The sequence below is a fragment of the Podarcis liolepis genome (assembly GCF_965112155.1).
Source record: "Podarcis liolepis genome assembly, chromosome: 4".
In the NCBI taxonomy this organism is placed as follows: Eukaryota; Metazoa; Chordata; class Lepidosauria; order Squamata; family Lacertidae; genus Podarcis; species Podarcis liolepis.
Window position 1 is genome coordinate 35,270,113 of NC_139558.1, and position 21,553 is coordinate 35,291,665.

The 21,553-nt window shown below is 39.8% G+C and overlaps 2 protein-coding genes and 1 long non-coding RNA gene across 16 annotated transcripts in view; 2 read left to right on the forward strand and 1 right to left on the reverse strand.

Annotated features, from left to right (window-relative positions):
- The window catches only part of LOC310706278 (cohesin subunit SA-2-like), a 70,222-nt gene extending 68,951 nt beyond the window's left edge, over nucleotides 1-1,271 (forward strand). For 8 of the 10 annotated variants that reach the window (XM_083501813.1, XM_083501814.1, XM_083501819.1 and 5 more), the window contains 2 exons: nucleotides 141-222; nucleotides 630-1,271. In XM_083501813.1, the coding sequence (XP_083357939.1) occupies nucleotides 141-222; nucleotides 630-638 (91 nt within the window). In that variant the 3' untranslated portion in view covers nucleotides 639-1,271. Of the gene's footprint in view, nucleotides 1-140; nucleotides 605-629 lie in introns of those variants that run through there. The other 2 variants (XM_083501810.1, XM_083501812.1) reach the window with 1 other exon arrangement.
- A 158-nt stretch (nucleotides 1,272-1,429) lies between these two features.
- PPP2R3B (protein phosphatase 2 regulatory subunit B''beta) overlaps nucleotides 1,430-21,553 on the reverse strand; it is a 35,724-nt gene continuing 15,600 nt past the window's right edge. For all 5 annotated transcript variants that reach the window (XM_083501980.1, XM_083501979.1, XM_083501977.1 and 2 more), the window contains 12 exons: nucleotides 14,679-14,864; nucleotides 13,319-13,422; nucleotides 11,603-11,705; nucleotides 10,984-11,058; nucleotides 9,833-9,919; nucleotides 8,674-8,830; nucleotides 6,763-6,811; nucleotides 6,319-6,408; nucleotides 4,992-5,167; nucleotides 4,357-4,475; nucleotides 4,140-4,246; nucleotides 1,430-2,655 (listed from right to left, as the gene is read on the reverse strand). In XM_083501980.1, coding sequence (XP_083358106.1) covers nucleotides 2,511-2,655; nucleotides 4,140-4,246; nucleotides 4,357-4,475; nucleotides 4,992-5,167; nucleotides 6,319-6,408; nucleotides 6,763-6,811; nucleotides 8,674-8,830; nucleotides 9,833-9,919; nucleotides 10,984-11,058; nucleotides 11,603-11,705; nucleotides 13,319-13,422; nucleotides 14,679-14,864 — 1,398 coding nt within the window. In that variant the 3' untranslated portion in view covers nucleotides 1,430-2,510. The remainder of the gene's footprint in view (nucleotides 2,656-4,139; nucleotides 4,247-4,356; nucleotides 4,476-4,991; nucleotides 5,168-6,318; nucleotides 6,409-6,762; nucleotides 6,812-8,673; nucleotides 8,831-9,832; nucleotides 9,920-10,983; nucleotides 11,059-11,602; nucleotides 11,706-13,318; nucleotides 13,423-14,678; nucleotides 14,865-21,553) is intronic.
- LOC310706433 lies at nucleotides 11,023-13,216 on the forward strand. The gene is made up of 2 exons (XR_014525877.1): nucleotides 11,023-11,077; nucleotides 12,260-13,216. It is a non-coding gene; the product is annotated as an uncharacterized lncRNA (long non-coding RNA).

The window sequence follows — 21,553 nt, forward strand, 5'->3', positions numbered from 1 at the left end:
GTGTATTGTTAGCCACCAGTTCTTAATTTCAAAAATGAGTTTCTCCATGATTCCTATTAGAAAAGAAGTCTTTTTGGCCTCTAGATTACAAAAACTAGTTTCCCAGGACAGCAGCTAATCTATCTGGCTTCTTGTTTCAGTATTCCAGATGGTGTCAGGGTAGAAAATACAGTAGAGGTTCTGGCTGAAGAGGCTGATATTGATGTTGTTGGTGCTGACCAGGTAAGGATGGCTTTATATTGAGGTTTCAGATATCTTGTTGGTAGTACACACTGGTGGAGTGGGGAAGAATAAGGCTATTGCTCGCAAAGGCTAGCCTTTTCACTTAGCGTCTCAAATATTGGGAAAACACTCAGTACTATACACTTTTTAATCTGTTGCGGTAATATCTGCCTACTGTTAATGCCTGTTAAAGACACACACATAACTGGTAACTCCTAAATTCAAAACCCAATCTGCCCAGCATCACTGTTATCCATTCTTCATTTCTGCTCCGATGAGGAACTGGTGATTGAAAATGCATTTTTAATTAGAAAACATTATTCAAATAGCAATATAACTGCAATTCAAGTTGGCCACAGGGTCTGTACAGAGCTCTGTGTAATAACCTTGATTTGTGTATTATTTAGGAGACGTAAGAAGCAAAGACACTCTGCTTTTTCAAGTGAATGAAGAAAAGTACAGGCATTGCAATGGGGGCCACACCTGGTTAGCTGAAAGCATGACATGGTATGGTTATAATATAACTGAATCATGAGAAAGGTAATGGCCAAAATTACAATAATTTCTTCAGCCAGTGTTACTACATGGTTTGATATGCTGTTGTGACTACACTTTTTTTCTGCAAACACTTGATTTTCATCTTCGTTTTGCTGAAGTTTCTCTGTCCAAAATGTGACGGCAGATGTATTTGTAGTCAGGGCAACAATGGGAAAACCTACCATATAGTAGCAGAGCAGTATTTTATGTTGGGCCCATGGCAGACCACTTTTGAGACAAGACTGTTTACTTTTTAACACAGAAGCAGGGTAGTGGGTTTCTGGGGAATAGAGAAAGAGAAACTATTTATGTATGTGGGTGGGGAGGGGGAATCCTTAAAAACACGATTTCTAATTTGTATTTCATATGCTTTCTTGTATACCATGGCAGTCTAATACTGGTACTAGGGTGAAAATGTGCTCTATTCATTGTCACTGAGCTTGTAAAACAGCTGTTTGGTTTCATACTTTTATATTATCATGTTTGCAAAATAAAATGAGTGATTGTTTCAATCTGCCTAAGTGAGACATTCTTTTCTTACTGTGGGCAAGTGAAAAAGGAAAGCCTCCTGCCCACAGGTTCCCCTGGCTTATTGTGTGCAAACAGACATCTGTTACAAGCTGCAGTAGTATTAAAAGAGTCTACACAGATGTTGAGGGAAATCAATGAATTTACATATATGAAAAAAACTTTATTTGAAAATAACATATTTAAATGCTTTAAACAGATCTGCACTGCAAACAAGATAGCTTACACCTGTTTTTGTTTTACATGAAAAACAGCAAGAATCTTCCTGGAACACAATATTTAGTTCCTTGTGTGAACGTTGAGATAATTAAGGCACTACAAACCTTATGCTTTTAAAAAACTGGCGTAGCAACTTCTAGCTTGTCCAGAAAAGCCATCACTTCTCAAGGGAAGCATCAACCTGTTCAGCTGCTCTGACACCATTGGTATGAATACTCATGGAATGTGTCATTAGCTAACCATTGAGGAAACACACTAAATGCCCATAACAAGGTTAGTGCACATCACAGATCAAGTAAAACTTACATAAGGTTTAAAAATTGGTTCCTTTGACACAGAATACAACATCCACTGCAGTTAAGTGTGAGCGATAAAAACCATTCTTGCAATGGGTGGGGGTTTAAGTTGAAGGACTAAAAGGAGCACAGTGTGTGTGTTAGTTTTCAGGGCAAGACCACATTTTGCTGCGTGCACCAGCATGTCCAGTGATGCTTTGACCTTCACACACAGCTGTGACATTTTTTCTCTTTGAACTCTGGCAAAGTTATTAGATTTCTGCTGGGAGACCATTATCGCTATAAATGAAAACTAGGAAGAATTCTACTCTTTTTTTTTTAGAGGAGGGAGGAAGGTACGTTGTAATTCCATAAAGGTAATATAACCTATCTATAAATAAATTAACTCTATTTTACAGGCAACAATCTAATGAATAAATACAAAAAAGTAATTCCATAAAAAGCAACTTTCTTTTTTTCAAGGTATCTAAGGGTGATATTAAATGTTAGTCATACTCAGAGTAAGCCCTTTGACCTTCATGTATAAGACCATTCATTTCAATGGGTCTACAATGTTTACTTTGAGTGTGACTAACAATAGCTATCATCCAAAATGATTAAAATATTAACTTTGCAGCACAAAGAACTAAGTTTACTTTTTCTGGAAACTAAGCCCTACATAGATTTAGCAGACCTGCTGCAGACGGTCCTTATTTTTATACAAACAATTCATTCAAAATCATCTTCATAGTCATACTCATCTAAGTCAACGTCTGCCAAATGGGAAGGCATATCAAAGAAAGGCCTTTTTTCCATCTGATATTTCAGCACGTTGGTCTTCTGATGATCTCCAGGGTTCAATTCCGCTTCATAACTAGGAAAGCAACATAGGAATTAACGAAGAAAGTACATATTTATGGACATACCTTATACTTTATTGCATTATGCTCCCAGCTGATCCATTTTTGGTGATAGCTATGTACCATACTCAATGCATTTTAGGTTAGTTATGGTAACTGCTCATCAGTGTTGTTACTCACCATATATACTTGTGTATAAGCCAACTTTTTCAGCACATTTTTTATGCTGAAAAAGCCCACTTACTGTTTGCTGCCGCTGTTCTGCCAAGCGCAGCTCCTGTGCCTGCCCTTGCAAGCGGCAGAGGCTGTTGTCGGCGGAGGAGGAGGAGGAGGAGGAGAAGGAACGAGCAGCCCGAAAGCAGCCCTTTCAGGCTGCTGCTCCTTCCTCCGCCTTTGCCACTGTTGGCATTTCCCACCATAGGCTTATACTCGAGTCAATAAATTTTCCCAGGTTTTTTGTGGTAAAATTAGGTGCCTCGGCTTATATTCGGGTTGGCTTATACTCAAGTATATATGGCAATTAATGTTTTACATATAACCAGCCTGTAGCCCTGTTTGCACACAAACTCTGGCTTAGTGTTGGATAAGCCTCCATGAGCCCAAACAAAGCATCAATCTCATATGCTCCCCTCCTCTCCTTTCATGCTGCCAAGAGGAAGATTTCTATAAACTTGATTTTCACTTTCAGAGATCCTCAGTTAGCATTATGCACACAGGGGAACATAGTTTAAAAATAAGCAACCCTCAGTTAAACAAGTCAGCTTTGTAAGTCATAGCTTGAAGCTGGATTGTTCCTTGTCAACCATAATCCCCAGTTCATAGGCAACACTAAACTGAGTTTCTCTGAAAGCAAAACAAAACTCAGGAGAACTGCTCTTGGCTCCATGGGAGGAGAGAGCAGCATATAAGCCCAGCCCTTTGCTGTGCGATGTGAACACTCATCCACATATCGCTAAATCAGAAATGGGGAACCCGTGGTGCTCCAGGTGTTTGCGTCAACTTCTCATCAGGCCACGCCAGCATGTCCAAGAGAAAGGAATTATGGGAGATGGATTTTAACAACATACGCAGAGGTTTAGCATGGTTTAGCATTCTATGCGAACACAGCCAATATTCTTAGGCATGGCTTTGAAATACTTGCTCTCTCGTGTGGCTTTGGAAATAAGCTTGGGCTAGGCTGCATGAGGACTTCCCCTAGAAAAGCCATGGTTGGTACCCAGAACAGGTTTGTGTTTTGTTGCAGGAAGCAAATTCTTCATTAAATAATTATCTTTCCCTGAATTAGTCACTTTGGTCTATCTAAGCCTGAGCTGTGGTAATAAAACCAATCTCTTTTGCTAATATTAAGAGATTCCGTAACTGTAGTTAATAATTATAATAATAATAATAATACTTGTATTATTTATACCCCGTCCATCTGGCTGGGTTTCCCCAACCACTCTGGGTGGCTTACAGCATCTCTAAAACAAAAACATCAGGGCTTAAAAACTGTACTCACCAATCATTCCACTGGTCACTAGCTGCTTCCTCTGCTACTAGGACATCATACTCTTCAGCAGCATATTTTTCCCAATCAGACAGTTCTTGGTTTTCGTTTTCAGCGCCCTAGGGGTATGATCAATGATGCTTATAATACTGAAGAATATTAAATGAAATTATCATCAAGGAGACTGTTAAGCTTATGAACATCAACTTGCGACACTAATTGTTCTTACCCTCAACATAGAAAACTGATCCTTCTGCTCATGGTCTAAATATTTCTCAATGTTGAAAAAGGTGTCAAAAAACACATTTGCCATCTTGCACTTCTTTAAGTCATGAAGAGTTATTTTCCCTGGAAACAGGATCAGAAACAAGGTTTTAAACGTTTGATAAGTTACAGGCTGTGATAGAGTTATTTGGAAAACTGAAAAGGCTTATAAATGTTGCTTTTACTGATGAACTAGGACTGATAACCCCTGTGGATAATATATGAGAGATCCCCCAATTAAGATCTGTGGAATAAGTTCTTCTCAAAAATAATGTTTCCTATTACTATTAAAATCAAAACAGTCCCTTTGGAGCTTCTTCCCAAGAGGATGAAGACTCATTATGAATTCTGGGGGTGGGGGTGACAATTCTTATTTTAGCAAGCTTTTGACTCAGTCTGATAACCTGATAATTTTGCCAATTTTCAGGTTGGAAATTACGACTGAAATCCTGTCATAATGCAATTTATCAGAGGAATTCTGCCTGCTAAATGTGATAACTAAACCAGAACATTTAGCCAAAGAGACTTCATACATGATTTTATCTTGTTAGCAAAAAGATTGCTGCAGAGAGGCTGTTAAGATGGAAAAGAACCTATCACCTTCACACTCTGGTTTCACAAGATCAAGCATCTGGCAAAGGCAATCTTCAAATGGCAGTGGTTCAATGGCCATATTGTCCAGTTTTTGACACTGCTCTTCATAAAAGTACTGCAGTTCATACATTGACAATACACCATCCCCATCAAGGTCCATGCAGCGAAACCAGTATTCAATGCTGCAAAGAATAATTAAACAATTTAGCACCCAATTTCAAATTTATTTTTATATCCTTTGTTATAACATACAAAACACAAAGGACCTTTTGCAAATGGCTGAGAATTTGTGAAATGCTGAGAACACATGCTGAACTTTTAAACTGCCAACACCACCAAAAGTATTCAGCAGCAATTGCTTGTACTGTATATGAATATTGCTTGGAGTATTATACATGCCATTCATTTTGTTGCTTTGTTGTACTGTCATGGGCCAAGAATTTGGGACACATTGGGTGGAATCCAGTGGGTTCGTCTCAGTGAAGTTGCTCAAGTATAGAGGTATCTGCTAACAGAATACCCTCTCTGATTCTCTCTCTGTTCCTGCAACTCCAGCCCCTGAAACACTCTTCCAGAACAGATTTGTGGGGCATACTGGAGGGGGACATAGTCAGAAATCATATTCTCTGTTGCTGGCTAAACCAGGTGAGGGTAGCCAGTGGGTCTGGTGAGTTAGGGACTTCCCCTGCATACGAAGGGAATTGAGTGGATGAGAAAAACCGTGGTTCGAATGGTCAAGAAGGTATTTCTGCATATGCTGCAGAGGGAAGTGAGGGGCAGATGGGGCTCGTCAAGCTGGGAAGGTAGAACATCTGGGAGATGGAAAAAACTGGTCTTAAACCTCTGCTGCCTTGTGGGATATCTTCGGAAGAAGAAATGGCTAAGGAATAAACCCTACACAAATCCGGATTGGAGTTCCTGAGACAGTTGGATGGCGCCTTGTGTGCCTCTTTCTGGCAACTCCTGCAGCCAAGCTGCTGCCAAACGCACTGCTGAGGCTTGCGCCCTAGGGAAGTCACTTTGGTGCTGCTAATGCAATGGTTTGACTTCACCCCCTGAGGCACACTCCATTGTTTCTTGAGACAGACAAATGCCAACAACATTTCTTACCCTAACCCTCTGGCTCAATGTAGTATGAAATAATTGCACCCCTGACAGCTGGCACCCAGTCTCTCCTTAACACACAAACGTCTTAATTCATTAGTACTGAACGTAAGAAAGATCTATAAAATGAAATTTAATCATCAAACTTTGGTAGCAGCACAAGTCACCTGACCCCATGATCTTGTGTAAAAGGCCTGCAATTATACTCCTAACAGCTATTTATTCTTACCTGGTTGCAGTCTTTTTATCCTCTTCCGATATTAAAAACCATACAAAATCTGCATAACTTATTTTTCCTTCTTTCTGTGCTTTCTTGCCTCTTTGAGATTCAGGTGATTAAAGCAAAGGGAGAAGAGAAGGTATTAAAAACCGTTTTCATATGTGTATTAGTACTCTAAAACATAACTGTCGCTGTCAGTCATAAAAATGCAGTTGTTGATTGTTTTCTTTATAGTCAAATTGTACTTTTAATATATGGAAAAGAATTTATAAATTAGCCTACAGTTTGTCAATCTTTTTTAAAATGAAGCATTTAGAATAATCAATATTAAGGGAAATATTGAATCTTGGAAATATGTTTCATATTTATCAGAATTCAGCTGTCCATGTACTTTGCCAATTAATCTTGAAGCATGATGGTTAAATTTAAATTTAATAAGTAAAAAAGAGACACCTTGTTACGGCTCCTGAGAAAATCCTCTCTATCATCCGATTAGATATAGCTGTGAAAGAGCAAAATGGTTACAGTCAATATGTTAAAGTTAAATCATACATTTTAAATGTTTCAGAGCTTGTGCATAAACACTTTATTAGAAATACTTCATTCCTTGCCTTATTTATTATTCATTAGATTTCTTACGTGTTCTTCACTATAAGGTCGCAGGACAGGATACGACATTATAAAAAGCCAATATTAAAATTAGTTAAAATAGAGGGCCTGGGTGTCTTATATTTACAAATGTTATTTAAATGCCTGCAACTGAACACATGTGCCTGCTTCTACCTGGACAATTGCCAACCTGGATTTTTGAAAAACATCTTACATTTCTTCTGGAACACATTCATACTCTGGCCTCACTGAACAATTTCCTCCCCACTCCAGCAAATGAAGCCTTAGTTCACCAAGGAATCAACATCTAAGGACTCTGGCCTAACAATCAATACCCACCCAGCAGAGATCCTCTTTGGGTAAAGGAAGTGTGATGTCAGTATGCCCAGTTTGCCCATGGGAGTGTGTGTCTCTCTTGGGGGAGAGGAAACTGCATCCCTCAGGCCTACATGTGTATCACATACTACATATACTGGTATATGCATGGCAAGAACACTGCTCGTGATGTAAAGGGATTCTCATGCCAGGTAAAGAATGCTAAGCATATGAACTGGCCCACTGAACAGACATGGTTCTGTTCAAAATTCTAGCCCCTTCTTAGGTGTGTCTGATTAAAACTTCTTATAAAAGAAACATTGTTGTTGTTTAGTCGTTTAGTCGTCTCCGACTCTTTGTGACCCCACGAAGAAACATAAATCCAGTTAAATTTTAATTTCAAGTTAATTGTGAGTCTAGAAGGGATAATCGGCACAACGGAAGTGTTAGTTCTGTTAGCCAATCTGGAGGCTTAGCAGTACAGATAAAATGACATATGACAGTGTAAAAGGTATGTAGCCCCAAACCTCTTTGATCATAGCTCTTGACTGTGTATTGGTAATTGTCCTCAGGACATTCATGCACGCATCCTCAGAAGATTGCACCATCATTAAACTAACACAAATGTTCTGCACTGGTACCAGCCAAGCTACTACAATATAGTTGTATTTTACTACCGCAGACTGCCTTTTTATAACTACTAGTAGAAAAGGTTTAAAGCAGATGAAACCCTACAGTTTAGTTCATCTTTCAAATACTTCTCATTCCGTGTGGACTTCAGCAAAATCTCCGATACAGCACCGAAAAGGAAATTATTAACACTATAGATACGGTAAACACTAAGAAGAGTCATATAGCAAGCATCACACAGAAGTGGCATAAGAAAGCACACATTGATTCTGAGTACTGTGTGTGCAGGAGAAGCTGGCTCCCAGTCTACAGAAATGTTCCTCAGATATGCTAAAATACACAGAGTTTTTACACATGTAACATCCAGGTCTACAGACTATTATTTTATGTATTTGAAAATTTAATGGAATGAACTATGATCAAAGATTAAGGATTGGTTTGCTACAAATATGGATACTTTCACAGAAGCAGTTTGTAAGGTGGGGGCAGAGTCACTATGCTGGCTTCACAGCAAGTGGGTCGCTGTTGCTTACCAAAAAGGAGACACAGTGGGGAAGTCAGCCTCGTGCAAATGCACTGTCAGAAACAACAGAATGGCTCTGCTGGTGTGTTTGCACTGCATCGGCCTCTCCCCTCCAAATAAGCAACAGCCACCTATCTGCAGGGAAGCTAGTGTAGTGGCTGTGCCCCACCTGGCTGGCAACTTCTGTGCTGTCATAGAAGAGCATAGGATATCTTCCAGCTTTGCAGACTCATAAATGTACTCTCATGCACTATCCAAAATGAACTGAATTGTTCCATTTGTCATACCATGGTCACTATGCCGAGCTAAATCCTTAGGATCAATATAAAGGTCATGGTCTGTATCCAGCTCCCAAAATTTGCAGTAGATTACATAGAAGTGCTCATATGAAAAGTATTCTGTCAGCTGGTTAATATCTACTTCCTCTTCCAATAATGCCACATTCTATTGATAAAAGAGAGGAAGTTCCGTATTAGCAGTTTGTAGGAAGAATTCAATATCTTAAAGGCCCCACTGAGTTCTATACCAACAACTTCTCAAAGTTCTCAATCTAACAGGGAACTGAGGTTTAGTCAAAACTGAAAACAACTTTCACTTGTCTCCTCCCATGTGCATCGAGGAAGCATGCAAACCTGAAGTTCATCTGCAATGGTGTAAATCATGATTTAAACTACTGCCTAAACTGTGCTTAACAGTTCTGTGATGAAAAATATGGTCTTACTTAAATAAATATGGCACAACCTCCTGCAGCAGGCTTTCAACAAACCAACGTAAAATTCAACTGGAACATTATCAAATTGCAAGCATTAAGCCTTAGTGGCTAACTGCAAATAAAAATATTCCTGAACAGAATTAAGATCCACAGGGAAAAAAACAGTTCACCCTCTAAACCAGTGGTTCCCAAACTTATTTGGCCTGCTATCCCCTTTTCAGAAAAATAAAATAAAATACTCAGCACACCCCTGGAATTCTACCTTCTTTGACTGAACAAACAGAAATATGCAGTGACAAATTTGCATTATTTTATGTATCTATATAAATAGGCAGTCAAGCTGCAATCCACTTCCTGGGTGAAGCCAAAAAGGGTTCACCCAAGCCCAGGAAAACCCCTCACCTCCAGCTCAACCGCTGGGTCCAAGGGAGGAATTGTTGCTGTTCTGCAACAGAGCCCAACCTGGCAGTTAGCGTTATTACACAACAGATGAAACATGTATGAATGGTTTTTCAAAATGTTCTTTATGCTTCCATTGCCCCCCTCCCCACAATTGCACCCGAGGCTGCTAGTGCCCCCCTGGATAGTTCCAGCACCCTCCAAGGAAGCAGTATTGCCCACTTTGGGAAACACTGCTCTAAACCATCTGGCGCTCATTGATTTCAGTGCCCTCTATTTGAACAGTTAACATATAAAGGCTTATGCTGTTATTCACAAAACTACACAGATCATACCTGTAAAAAACTGCTTTTTCTGAGTTCGTTACAAGTGATCCTTCCTGACCAGGATCTGTTTACTGTATAAAATATCCTTTGTATTACCTGAAACATAAAAATAAAGTATGACTGATGCACCAACTGCATTCATTCATATAGTCTCAGTACTTAAGTATGATATAAACACTCCTTCAATTTATCTGGCTTGAAATCTTGACAGATCTTTCGGGCTTAATCTATAGCCACTGTGCTTTATCCTTCTCCAAATCCCTGCTTTCTACATTCTATAAGCTTTAAAAGGCTTGTACTTACCTAAACAAAGCTGAGAAAACTTTCAGTGGGACATTTGATGGAATTCAATATTGTACTAATTATTATTTTACTATTAGGCTGTCTGTCAGTATGCTTATTACTATATTTTTATTACGTTTTGATCATTCATGTTTTGTAATGTGTTTCTAATGCCCTGAGATCTTTTGATAAAGTGTGGCATATAAATGGAAGTGGTAGCAATAATAGTATTATATGTGATGGTGGCAAACTCATGTTACTCAATTCAAATAGTTTCACTAATTTAATGGAGCTTTACCCTGCTATACACACACACACACACACACACACACACACACCCCTACACCTCGTCGGCTCTGAGGGATCAGGAGAACTCACAGAACAGCAGGGGAATGAATATCGTTTTGACTGGCGAGCAGAAATGCTTGTGCTGGCGGAATGATCATATTCTAACAACAGTCTACTCCCCCACACTTTCACTTATTTCAATTATTTAATAGCCATAGGCCTGGGTAAAGAGGAATATTTTTGCCTGGCATCTAAAGACATGTAATGATGGTGAAAGGTGAGCCACTCCACAATCAAGGAGCCACCACAGAAATGGCCCATTCTTTTGTTACCACCCCTCAAACCTCTCTGGGAGGGAGGTGGGCATAGAAAAGAGCCTCAGGATCTGGGTTGGTTTGTATGGGGAGAGGCAGCCCTTAAGGTATTGAGGTCCTGAGCCATGTAAGGCTTTATAGGTCAACACAAGCCCTTTGAATTGAGCCCAGAAACTAATTGGCAGCCAGTGCAGTTGTGCCAGGATCGGTGTTATATGCTCAAATCGTTCTAGATTGGCCCCAAGAAAAAACAAGTTTTATATACAAGTCACTTACTGTTGTAATATACCGAGAATGAAATTCTGATGCTTCTTTTAGGAAGACTAGACTGGGATGACTATTGACCACATCCTAAGAAAGAAACACAAAGGTTAGAAGCATGTTGTTGGTACTTAAGCACAATGTCTTAACTTATTTGAAAAGTAGGTTTCATTTTTAGGAAGAAAAAACAGAATTCTAATTTTAGAAATAATATGCAAAATTCCAGTTATTTGGGAAAAGGGTTTTTCTCCAGAGAGAAAGCAGTAATGGAGGAAAACAGTTTGGAGGAGGAGGGAAGACAAGCATGGATTCAGAGTAGGGAGCTGGGCAAATGCACATATGTAATCTGAATGCAAGCTAGAAGAGGAATAGCAAAGCTTCAGAAGGCTATGGAGGCAGAATGGCCTTCATATCAACTTTGGGTGAGAAAATTAGCACTGATTCATTTTCACCATGTTCTAGTAATCAGGCTGCCTAGGAATGGCTTGAGCTTTTTGATCTTTCAGCTTGTGCGTCATTGAGATGGCAAATAAGGGCTAGTCGTGTTTATTTCTTTAAAAAAGAATGGAAAGTAAACTAAAGTCTTTTAAAGGGTTCATGACATAAAAATAGCAAGCAAGAAAGTGCAATTTACTTGTAAAAATGGAATGAAGTCTTCTTGTACCAAATAGTTACATCCAGGGCTCTTGAGAAGATGAACAAATTTGGAGGCAGCATCGTGGCAAGTCTGTAGAATCCTGAAATGCATAAGTAGTCTAATGTGCACATGTATATTAAGTTAAATGCCCTGTGAGTTGTTTGCAATGTAGTACAGTCATACCTTGGATCTTGAACGCCTTGTGACTCAAATGTTTTGGCTCCCGAACACCACAAACCCGGAAGTGAGTGTTTGCAAACGTTCTTTGGAAGCCGAACATCCAACACGGCTTCCGATTGAGTGCAGGAAACTCCTGCAGCTAATTGGAAGCCGCGCCTTGGTTGTCGTACGTTTTCAGAAGCCGAACGGACTTCCAGAACGGATTCCACTCGACAAACAAGGTACGACTGTACTAAGTTAAAGCCACTTAGCAATATACTTGTGCTGGTGGAACATGGTTGCACAAAGGAAAGCGAAAGTACATTACCAAAGAACGTTGCACAAGAACAATCAGCTGTTGTGTAGGGGGAAACACAAATTCCCTTGGAGATTATTGTGCAACAGATTGAGCAAGAATCATCTGCTGCACAACAAGCTTCTGCTAGTGCAACTGTTGCACTGGATTTATTTGTAATGCAACCTGCTTTTCCCCAGCAGGAGATCTGCTCAAAATGTATGCATAGGAATTAATGAAATCTCTGATCTAGAGGTGGCTAAACTGTGATCCCTTGGATACTGCTGGACTACAATACACATCATTCCTGACCACTGGCAATACTGGCTAGGACTGATAGTCCTGCAACACCTGGAGGGCCCCAGGTGAGCCACACATGCTCCAATCATCTCCTACATACCCAACCAATCACTGCATTCTGCACAAGGACCTCTTGCAGATAGCATCCTATCAGGAGGTCTATTCCACACAATGTTAAAATCGAGCCTTTCCTGTGGTGGTCCTTATCCTTTGCATATCAGAGAAGGGCATCCTCTATTGGCTTTTTGGTGGCTGCTAAATACATTTCTCTTTCCACAAGCCTTTTAAAATATTTTTCTAGATAGTCCCTGCCCTGGATCTGGATAGATTTTATATATGCACTGTTGTTTCAATCTGATATATATACTGTAGTGCTTTATTTCTGGAAGGACATAGTGGTATGCATACCCCTAAACATTTTGTGAATCTTTGTACTTTTGTCCATTTACTGTATTTATTTTCCCCGATCTGAACTATAAAATGGTGATTTTCTTGAGTCAAAACGAGAGTACCCCTAAACATTTTTTAAAGGAAAAAAACACTGGGCAATTGTTTTTACATGCACAACTGTTTTATATATGTCATTCTATTGCAATGCCTGAAATAACTATTAATAATAATAACCCTAAATTTCTTAAATTGCCATATATGCACCCATCAAATGTTAGGAATCTAGCAGGCTTAAAAGAGTTACTGTTCAAACCCAGCAATGCCTTTATTTATGAACTTTTCCAAGCATCTTATTTTTCCTTCTCTTTTTTAAAAACTTCACTTTGAAATGGCATGGTTGTTTTACACCAAATCCAAATATACATTTTTGGGATGGGGGAAGAGGACAATAAATATTTTAAAACTCTTGCCATGTTCCTTATTCTAATGCTGGGTTTTTTCTAGGAAAGTTATTCAGTTAAACTATTTAAAGCATGATGAAATGGCCTTGCTAAATAAATCATACTTACTTTCGCCACATTGCAACAAATTTATGAACCGATACAAATCCTGTTCGTTCTCCTCCAGCACAAAAAAATAGTGGACCTTTCCAATATAGAGGACATTCACAAGCCTAGAGTTAATCAGAAGCAAATTTGAGGATTATTCTTTTAGAACTGTCAGGCCTACTAGAATGCCAACATTTTGGAAAAAGGAAAGTAACTTTCATTTTTATTGCACTATTGTAAGCATCAAAGTACATTGTTTAACTTATTGAGTGAAATGCTATACTGCCCTAGATGCCATACAACCTTATTTATACTTATTTCAAATTTAAGTCGAAACCTTAGGCTCATTAAAGGGATGTTTCTGGCAAAAACGCCACTTGCAGCATGCAAGGTCTTGCTGGACTGAATCCTATCACTTTTTCCTTTACTTCTCTTTAAATACGGTGGTACCTCTGGTTACGAACGCTTCAGGTTACGAGTTCCGCTAACCCGGAAGTAGCTGCTCCTGGTTGTGAACTCTGCCCCAGGATGCAAATGGAAATCGCATGCCGGAGGCCCCATTAGCGAAAGTGCACCTCATGATAAGAACGCTTTCAGCTTAAGAACGGACCTCTGGAACAAATTAAGTTTGTAACCAGAGGTACCACTGTACAACTCTTTCCATAGGAAAATCTGTTATTGTCAGCCTCTCTATTGCATAAATAACTTTTACAGACTGTCAGCGAACCTTAACTCGCTGGAGAGATCCTTAAGGCACAATATGTTTAGGTCAATTCTATGACTACACTGATGACACAAAGCCTAACTGTGCTCAGCCATTTACAGTTCAACCTGGTGAATAATAATAATAATAAATTATTATTATTATTATTATTATTATTATTATTATTATTATTATTATTATTTATTATTATTATTTGCTTCCCCAGCCACTCTGGGCGGCTTCCAATAAAGATTAAAAATACATTAAAATGCACCATGCAAGAAAGAAACTGCTACCGTATATTTTGCAAGTCTTTGTAATTCAGGCCATATTCTCATATGCTGCTAGTGGCATGCAAGCCACTTCCTTGAGGTGAGAGCCTATATCAGTATAGCAGATGAGCGGCTGGTGAGGAGTACCACCTCCACCAATGAACCCACACAGTGCCAACCATCCTGCTGCCTCATCCCTCCCCCTCCTGGTAAGTGGCAGTTACTCCACCATTATGGGCAGAGGTAGGTCCCACTTAAAAATTATTTTCTCCTTTCCAAATAATATACTAAGGATACAGCCCTATGGACACACCTAGGATTGCACTGCACACACTTCAGTATATTTGATGTTCTTCATGACTTCATATCCTTCTGGGCAAGAAAAAGAGAAACCAGTTGGGCTCACCTTTGCAACTTTACCCATATCTTCTAATGTTGCTCTCTCATTTGGAAACTGAGCAAAAGTTTTCTCTATCTTAGTAATAACACTATCTATGTTCACTTTTTCTTTCGGACATCCTTGAGGAAAATAAAACGTTGGAATGGTTTGGCTCAGAGACGGTGTCAAAGGTTCTTCTTTCTTTGACTGAACCTATAGAAAAAGGAAAAAATAAACTTTAAGACATAAACTAAAAGAGGCATCTTGACAGTTTTGTCTCCAAGTCTTTAAATGGACACTTAACAATCCTACCACTGTACATTTGTATGGTAATATAGGAATAACACTTAAACTGGTGGGAAGGAAATTTTTCTGAAGCCTAACAATGAAAGTCACTATTCTTTAAATTTGTGATAGAAAAAACTGCCTTTTGCCTTATAGCCTCCTCTCACGCTTTTGGAAATGGGTAACAAAACATCTGCAATTGCTCAAAGGTTAATCTATTATTGGAACCAACATTACCAAGTAATCACTAGCAGATAATGAACAGTTTTGCTAAATGTGTCAAGACTACACTATAATTTCCAGTTGTTTAGCAAGTTCTTTTCCAAATTCAAATGGGGAGAACAAGGGGTGGAAAGTGATACTGCATCCTTGGAAGAAATGAGGGGGCAGCTGTTTTTTTTTTTTTAAGGCTCACTTTAAAGAGGGGAAGAAATCATATGTCAACATATGTATAGATGTGACTATTAGTCAAAATAAAAAAAGAGCAATAGCAGTTTTTAATGAGCAACTTAATAAAAAGTTGCTTTTGGTAAACCAGGATTTATCTTTTATTCATATTGCTGTCTGGAAATATGACAGCATACAGCAAAAGGAACAACAGATGGAATAAAACTGAGAAATGCTACACCAAGGCTGCAATCTTATACACCTGGGAGTAAGTCCCATTGAACTCAATGGGACTTGCTTCTGAATAGACATGCATATGATTGCACTATAAAATAGAATTGCATACTGTTCTGAAAAGTTAGCTTTACTTATAAACAAATATTATAGATCACCACATCTCAAATAAGGTATCAAGGCACTATACAACAGAATATGCAAGCACAATAAAACATGCACCATAAAACAATACAAACAATGGTAAAAATGGCTGGTTCTTCTTGAAAAAGTTATGCCTGAAGAATCAGCATGGAGCCAGCAACACTAAGTGTCCTACTTCTAGTTGAAGCCATTTGGGCTTCTGAAGCAATCAACAGTGCTCCTCTGTGTGATACGGTGACTCAGCTGGGATATCATATAAGGGCTCAGGAGGTCCTTAAGATATCATGGACCTAATTTGTTCAGGGCTTTGAATATTAATATGAGAACCTTGAGCCTGGCCCAGTTGTATATGGTGCAGATGTTTTAGCAAAGGTTTGTTGGCCGTATGCCCTCATCAACCGTTTAGCTGGAACTTCTGGTTCAGACTCATGGGGCAACCTTGTATTGCAGCAGTCTTGAGAGTACCATGCGTAGACTACAGTGCTCAGACTACCCCGATCTAGATATGTCTGTAGCCAGCATACTAGACAAAAGGCACTAGTAGTCACAGAGGTCATTCAGGTCTTTAAAGATGCATCTTGGAGTAGCCACATATGTGCTCCTTCAGAGGAAGTACAACCCAGTCCAAAACAGGCAACTGGCCTATCTTCTGGCATAAGACCATCTACCTAAAGAACCTCCGTCTTCTCTGGATTCAAATTCAGTTTATTGGCCTTCATTCAGTCCACCACTACATTCAGGCACTGGCCCAGGGCTTACACAGCAACTCCTGAGTCAAGTGTTCTGTAGGAACATACGTTAAATAGCACTGGACACAAAATAATGCCCTGTGGAATACTATATTAAAAGTACCAGGAGGCCAAAGAGCACTTCCACAATGGTGTTCTCTGGATTCTTCTTTTTTTACTCTCTGGATTCTCACAGGTAGGAATGGAAGTGCTGTAATACAGTTGGCCCAGTGGTATTGAAAGCCACTGAGAGACCGAGAAAGAACTGCACCTAAGATTTCAGATTAAAACCGCAGAGTGGAAGGAAAGGAAGAACTTTTTCTGCCGCCCCACTTCCAGCTACTCCATGAAGACTGAAGAAGAGACCCTTTTAAGAATATTACGGGGGTGGGCAGGGGAAGGACTAGACCATGTGAAAAATGAACATAATATATTAGCTGCAGTCATTTTCAGCTTTGTATTCTTGTTATAAAAAAGTGTGCCTAGACATTCTGTTGTTGTGCCTATAACCTTGGTTTAAGATGCCATTTAGCACCTAGCTTTCATATCACAGTTTCTAACACTGCCCATACCTAAACAGCTCTGCAAAAATGTCCGAAACAGCCAAGCATAGGCAGAGTGCTGTGGATTCACATTACTGGAGTACTGGAATTTGTTATTGGCTGAATAATTCTGCACTCTGAAAGCTCCAGTTTGATTTTTTTTTTACAGTTTGAAGCCTTGCTGGATGGATGCCAAGGCAGGCTCAGAAATATGTGGGTGCTTTATCTTGTGCTGGGTTGGGGGAGGACAACCGTATTTCCAATAGTGAAGGGTCAGAGCTTCAGTGCTCTTCATAGCTAATTCCCTACCCTATGACTAATAGGGCCATAAATTATACAGATTGCAGGGGTTAAACTCTCTTGCCACATAATATTGGTATACATACTGCTACATTAGTGTATACCCACCAAATAGCACAAAAAAGTTTCAGCTAAGAAATGAAAACTGAAGTTTGCAAAACAGCTCACTATAAGAAACTTCATGACAACAAAAAACAGCACTAACACACCATACAATTTAAGCTTGTAAGCACTAATTATTTTCTACTGCAGCCAAGTGGAGGACAGCAGAGTGTAACATGTTAAGCCTTTAGATTTGGGAAATGTTGATTATATTTAGCATTCCCTTCTTTACAAAAGTACTTTGCTCTTTACATGTTAGGCTTGTGACAGCTAAACACGACCACCAGCTGTTTGAGGAAACACAAACATTGCCATCAGCAGATAGTAAGCCCTTCGGTAAGCACCTTTTAGAGTTTGAAGTAGATGATATATGCTGACACATTTTTACTCCAAAGATGCAGAGAAATGATGACCAAAAGGGGTGCACAAGCATGCACAATGAAAAATTGCTTTGGTATATGGTATATGGCAAGAGAAGAATGAAAGTAATGTGTTCCTGGCATTGAGCAACTGGGATAGATTAGGCATTCTGCTGGTTTACCAGCAGTCTCAGTGCCTGAGGTGACAAAGCTAGTCTCATAGGCAGTGTTGAGGACTCCCAGACTGCTGGGTCTGGAGGACTTCAACATCCATGCCAAGGTGACTGGCTCTGGCCCCTAACGTCACTGGCCCAACATTTGTGGCAGGCCACACTCTGGGCCAGGGAGGTGATTAATGCCTCCTTGTGAGAGGCGGTGACCCCTACCTGCTTGAAGGAGGCAGCAATAAAACCAATCCTCCCTGCATTTGGAAAATCTTAAGTAACTATCAGTCAGTTGCCAAGCTCCCCTTCTTGGACAACATTATTGAGCAGGTGGTCATGGACCAGATCCAGGTGCTCTTGGAGGAAAATGATGTTCTAGATCCATTTCAATAGGGGTATAGGCCCGGTTTGAAACATAAACTGCTTCAGTTGCCCTGAATGATGATCTCTGTTGGAAGAGAGTTGGGGATAATATGTCTATTTCTCATCCTCTCAGTGGCTTTTGATACTGTGGAATCCTTCTGGAGTGGCTGTCCGAGTTAGGTGGCACTGCTTTCTGGTGGTTCCAGTCCTACTTGGATGGTTGTTTCCAGAGAATGATGCTTGGGGAATGATCTGTGAGCCTGTGCAGCCTTCAATGCAGGGTTCCTCAGGGTTCAATTTTATCCACTATGCTGTTTAACATCTACAGGAAACTGATGCGTTGGGTTATCCAGAGAAGACTGAGCCACTGTTAATGAGCAGTTCCCTAGGAGGTTTTGCTTTTGTTGGGGTCACACTACCACTGAAGGAGTGGGTGTGCAGCTTGGGAGCACATCTGGATCCTTAACTGTCGCTTGAGGCTCAGGTGGCCTCAGGGATGCGGAGTGCCTTCCATTAGCTTTGTCTAGTGGCCCAGCTGTGCCCCTATCTGGAAAGGTATAGCCTAACTACTGTCTATGCTCCGGTAACCTCTAGCTTAGACTTCAGCAACGTGTTATAAGCAGGGTTGTCTCTGAAGACTGTTTGGAAACATCAGTTGGTGCAGAATTCAACAGGCAGGTTGCTTACTGGGGCAAGATGGTTTGAGCATATTACATGGATCCTGGCCCGACTGCACTGGCTGCAGTGTTGGTTTTGTCCTATAAAGGTCAAAGTGTTGGTTTTGACATATAAAGCCTTAAATGGCTCAGGACCACCTCTCCCTATATGAACTGACCTGGACCCTACAATCATAATCTGAGGCCCTCCTTCATGTGCCTCCTCCATGAGAGGTCCAGAATGTGGCAACACAAGATTGGGCCTTTTCGGAGGTGGCTCCCCATTTGTTGAATGCTCTCCTCAGGGAGGCTCACCTGGAGCCTTCATTACCTATACGTTTCTCTATAATGAGGCCTTTGGTTGATAAACTTTCTATGGCCCTTTAAATGTGATCGTAGGAGGGGGATTATTGATGTGCTTTTGTTTTATTATGTATTTTGTGTTCTCATTTTGTATTTTTATGTTGCCAACCACCCTGTGATCTTCAGATGAAGGGCACTAAACCAATTTAATAATCAAACAAACAAAGAAATCAATAAATACAAAAAATGCTAAAAAATAGACCATGTATACTTATGAGCTGCATAACATGCAACTTCTATTGCACAGGCTTGGAGCAACATTATATCAAAAACAGATTATTATTAGGACACTCAGTCTTGAATCAAGTTTAGATTTGGTCTCAAGAACTTCACAGTATAATAACTTTGTTCAAATATTGTACACTACTCTTTTGCCAAGGGATAACACTGTAGATGTTCTTTGTTTTAAATGTCCACAACAGAAAATACTGTGAGGTTTCAACAAAAAAAATCCTCCAATTATTTATGAGCTCTGATAGCAGCAAGATTCAGCCTGCACACATCTAAACAATTGTTTCTTCACAACAGCCCCCACAGAGAGTGAAACTTGTTTTCTGACCAGTTATTACTCAGGTGTGGAGGGAGAGAAAGGTGTACTACTGATTCAAGTGAATGTACTCCAGCATGAATCTGAAGACTTAGACTCATGTTTTGAGTTAGAAAAAAAGAGGTCTGCAGTCTTACAGGAAGGCATGCAAGAGTACAATGCCGAACAGTGCTCCTCACACATTCTTTGTTAGCCATTGTGATAGTATTGGCAGGCAACAGAGACTGCAACAGCACTTTATATTATAACACATTCTGCTCTTTCCTAAGAAAATCTTCGGGTCTGTTAAAGCACATTTTAAAAAAAGTAACTTTAAATGACACCTCTACTCAGAGATCTGCACTGGTTGTTACTGGGCCAGGTTCAAGGTCTTGGTGTTAGTATATAAAGTGCTTAACAGCTTGGGACAAGTTTACTTGCAGGAGTGCCTTATCCCATATATGCCCACTTAACTGCTTCAAAATGTGGAACTGGCACGGTTACAGGTGCCACATAATACTAGTTCTGCAGTAAACAGTAAATAATAATCCTATTTACTTAAGAAATGCTTCACATACTACACAGTTTACTGGCACAAGCAATGGGTAATTCAGAGATTCTCACACACAGCACAATCCTACACATGGCTACTCAGAAGTCCTCCTACTGAGTTCAACATGGCTTGCTTCCAGGTAAACAAATGTAGGAGTCCAGCTTAAAACCAATTCCAGAAAAGATGAATAAAGTAATGGCAATGCTTGTAGTGCAACTACCCACTTAGTCCAGCCCAGTAATTAAAGTTAATGGTCTAGACAAGGGCAGAAAGAAGATAGAGCAGGATCAATGACAGATTTCTGGTGATGTGTAGTACAGTGGGCAAGTGTTCTGGTTTCAAGTGCTTAACAAAAAAAACCTTAAAAGTATGTACTGCTTGAAACAAAGTTGGGGGAAACTCAGTGACCTCAGTTTTGGGAATGCAAACTAATTCCTGGTCCAAGCATATGCTCAGAGGCACTCTGTTCTTTAATTATATGTCTGCCCTTCTGAGCCAATTTTTGCACCAATATCTGACTGAATGGCCTCATGGTACTAGCAAAAAATGAAGTAAATCCCCACAAGTCTGGAGTTTCCCAACTCCTGACCCAGGCAACAAGTTGAAATAGCATAGATGAGGGAAGAGTTGCTAGAAGATGCAGAAACAATATACAGTAATTAATTTCGAAAAATAGCCTTTCATTCAGAAATTTGGAAGAAAAAAACCACAGGCAAATGTTCACTGACATTAGATCAACAGTTATTATATGAAAGACAAATATAATGATTTTTTTAAAAAAAAATTAAAAAGGTTTTGAGACCCTGCAACTCAATAACATGTTACCTCCTAACGTCAGAAATATTTCTTGACTACATCTTTGTATTTAAGAGAGATGGTTCTTACAACAGCAGAAGGGACAGTTGCCCAATATATTATGAGCTTGCAGGTCTATATTTATATTAAGAGTTTGTCGTTGCAACACTCATACGCCCAAGCAAAACCTGAAAATGGGCTATTTTTACATCTAGCGATCAGAATCTGGGGTATGAAGGTGACCTCATAAGAGAGGCCAGCATTCCAGCACAGGGCAACCCAAAGCCACAAGTGGAAGGGATTGTTAAGGCTAAGCTACAAGCGTTTGATTGCCTCTTTGCACATTTCAAGCTGTGGCTTCAGAGGAAAAAAGGGGTAGGAGCATCTCACTCTCTACCTCA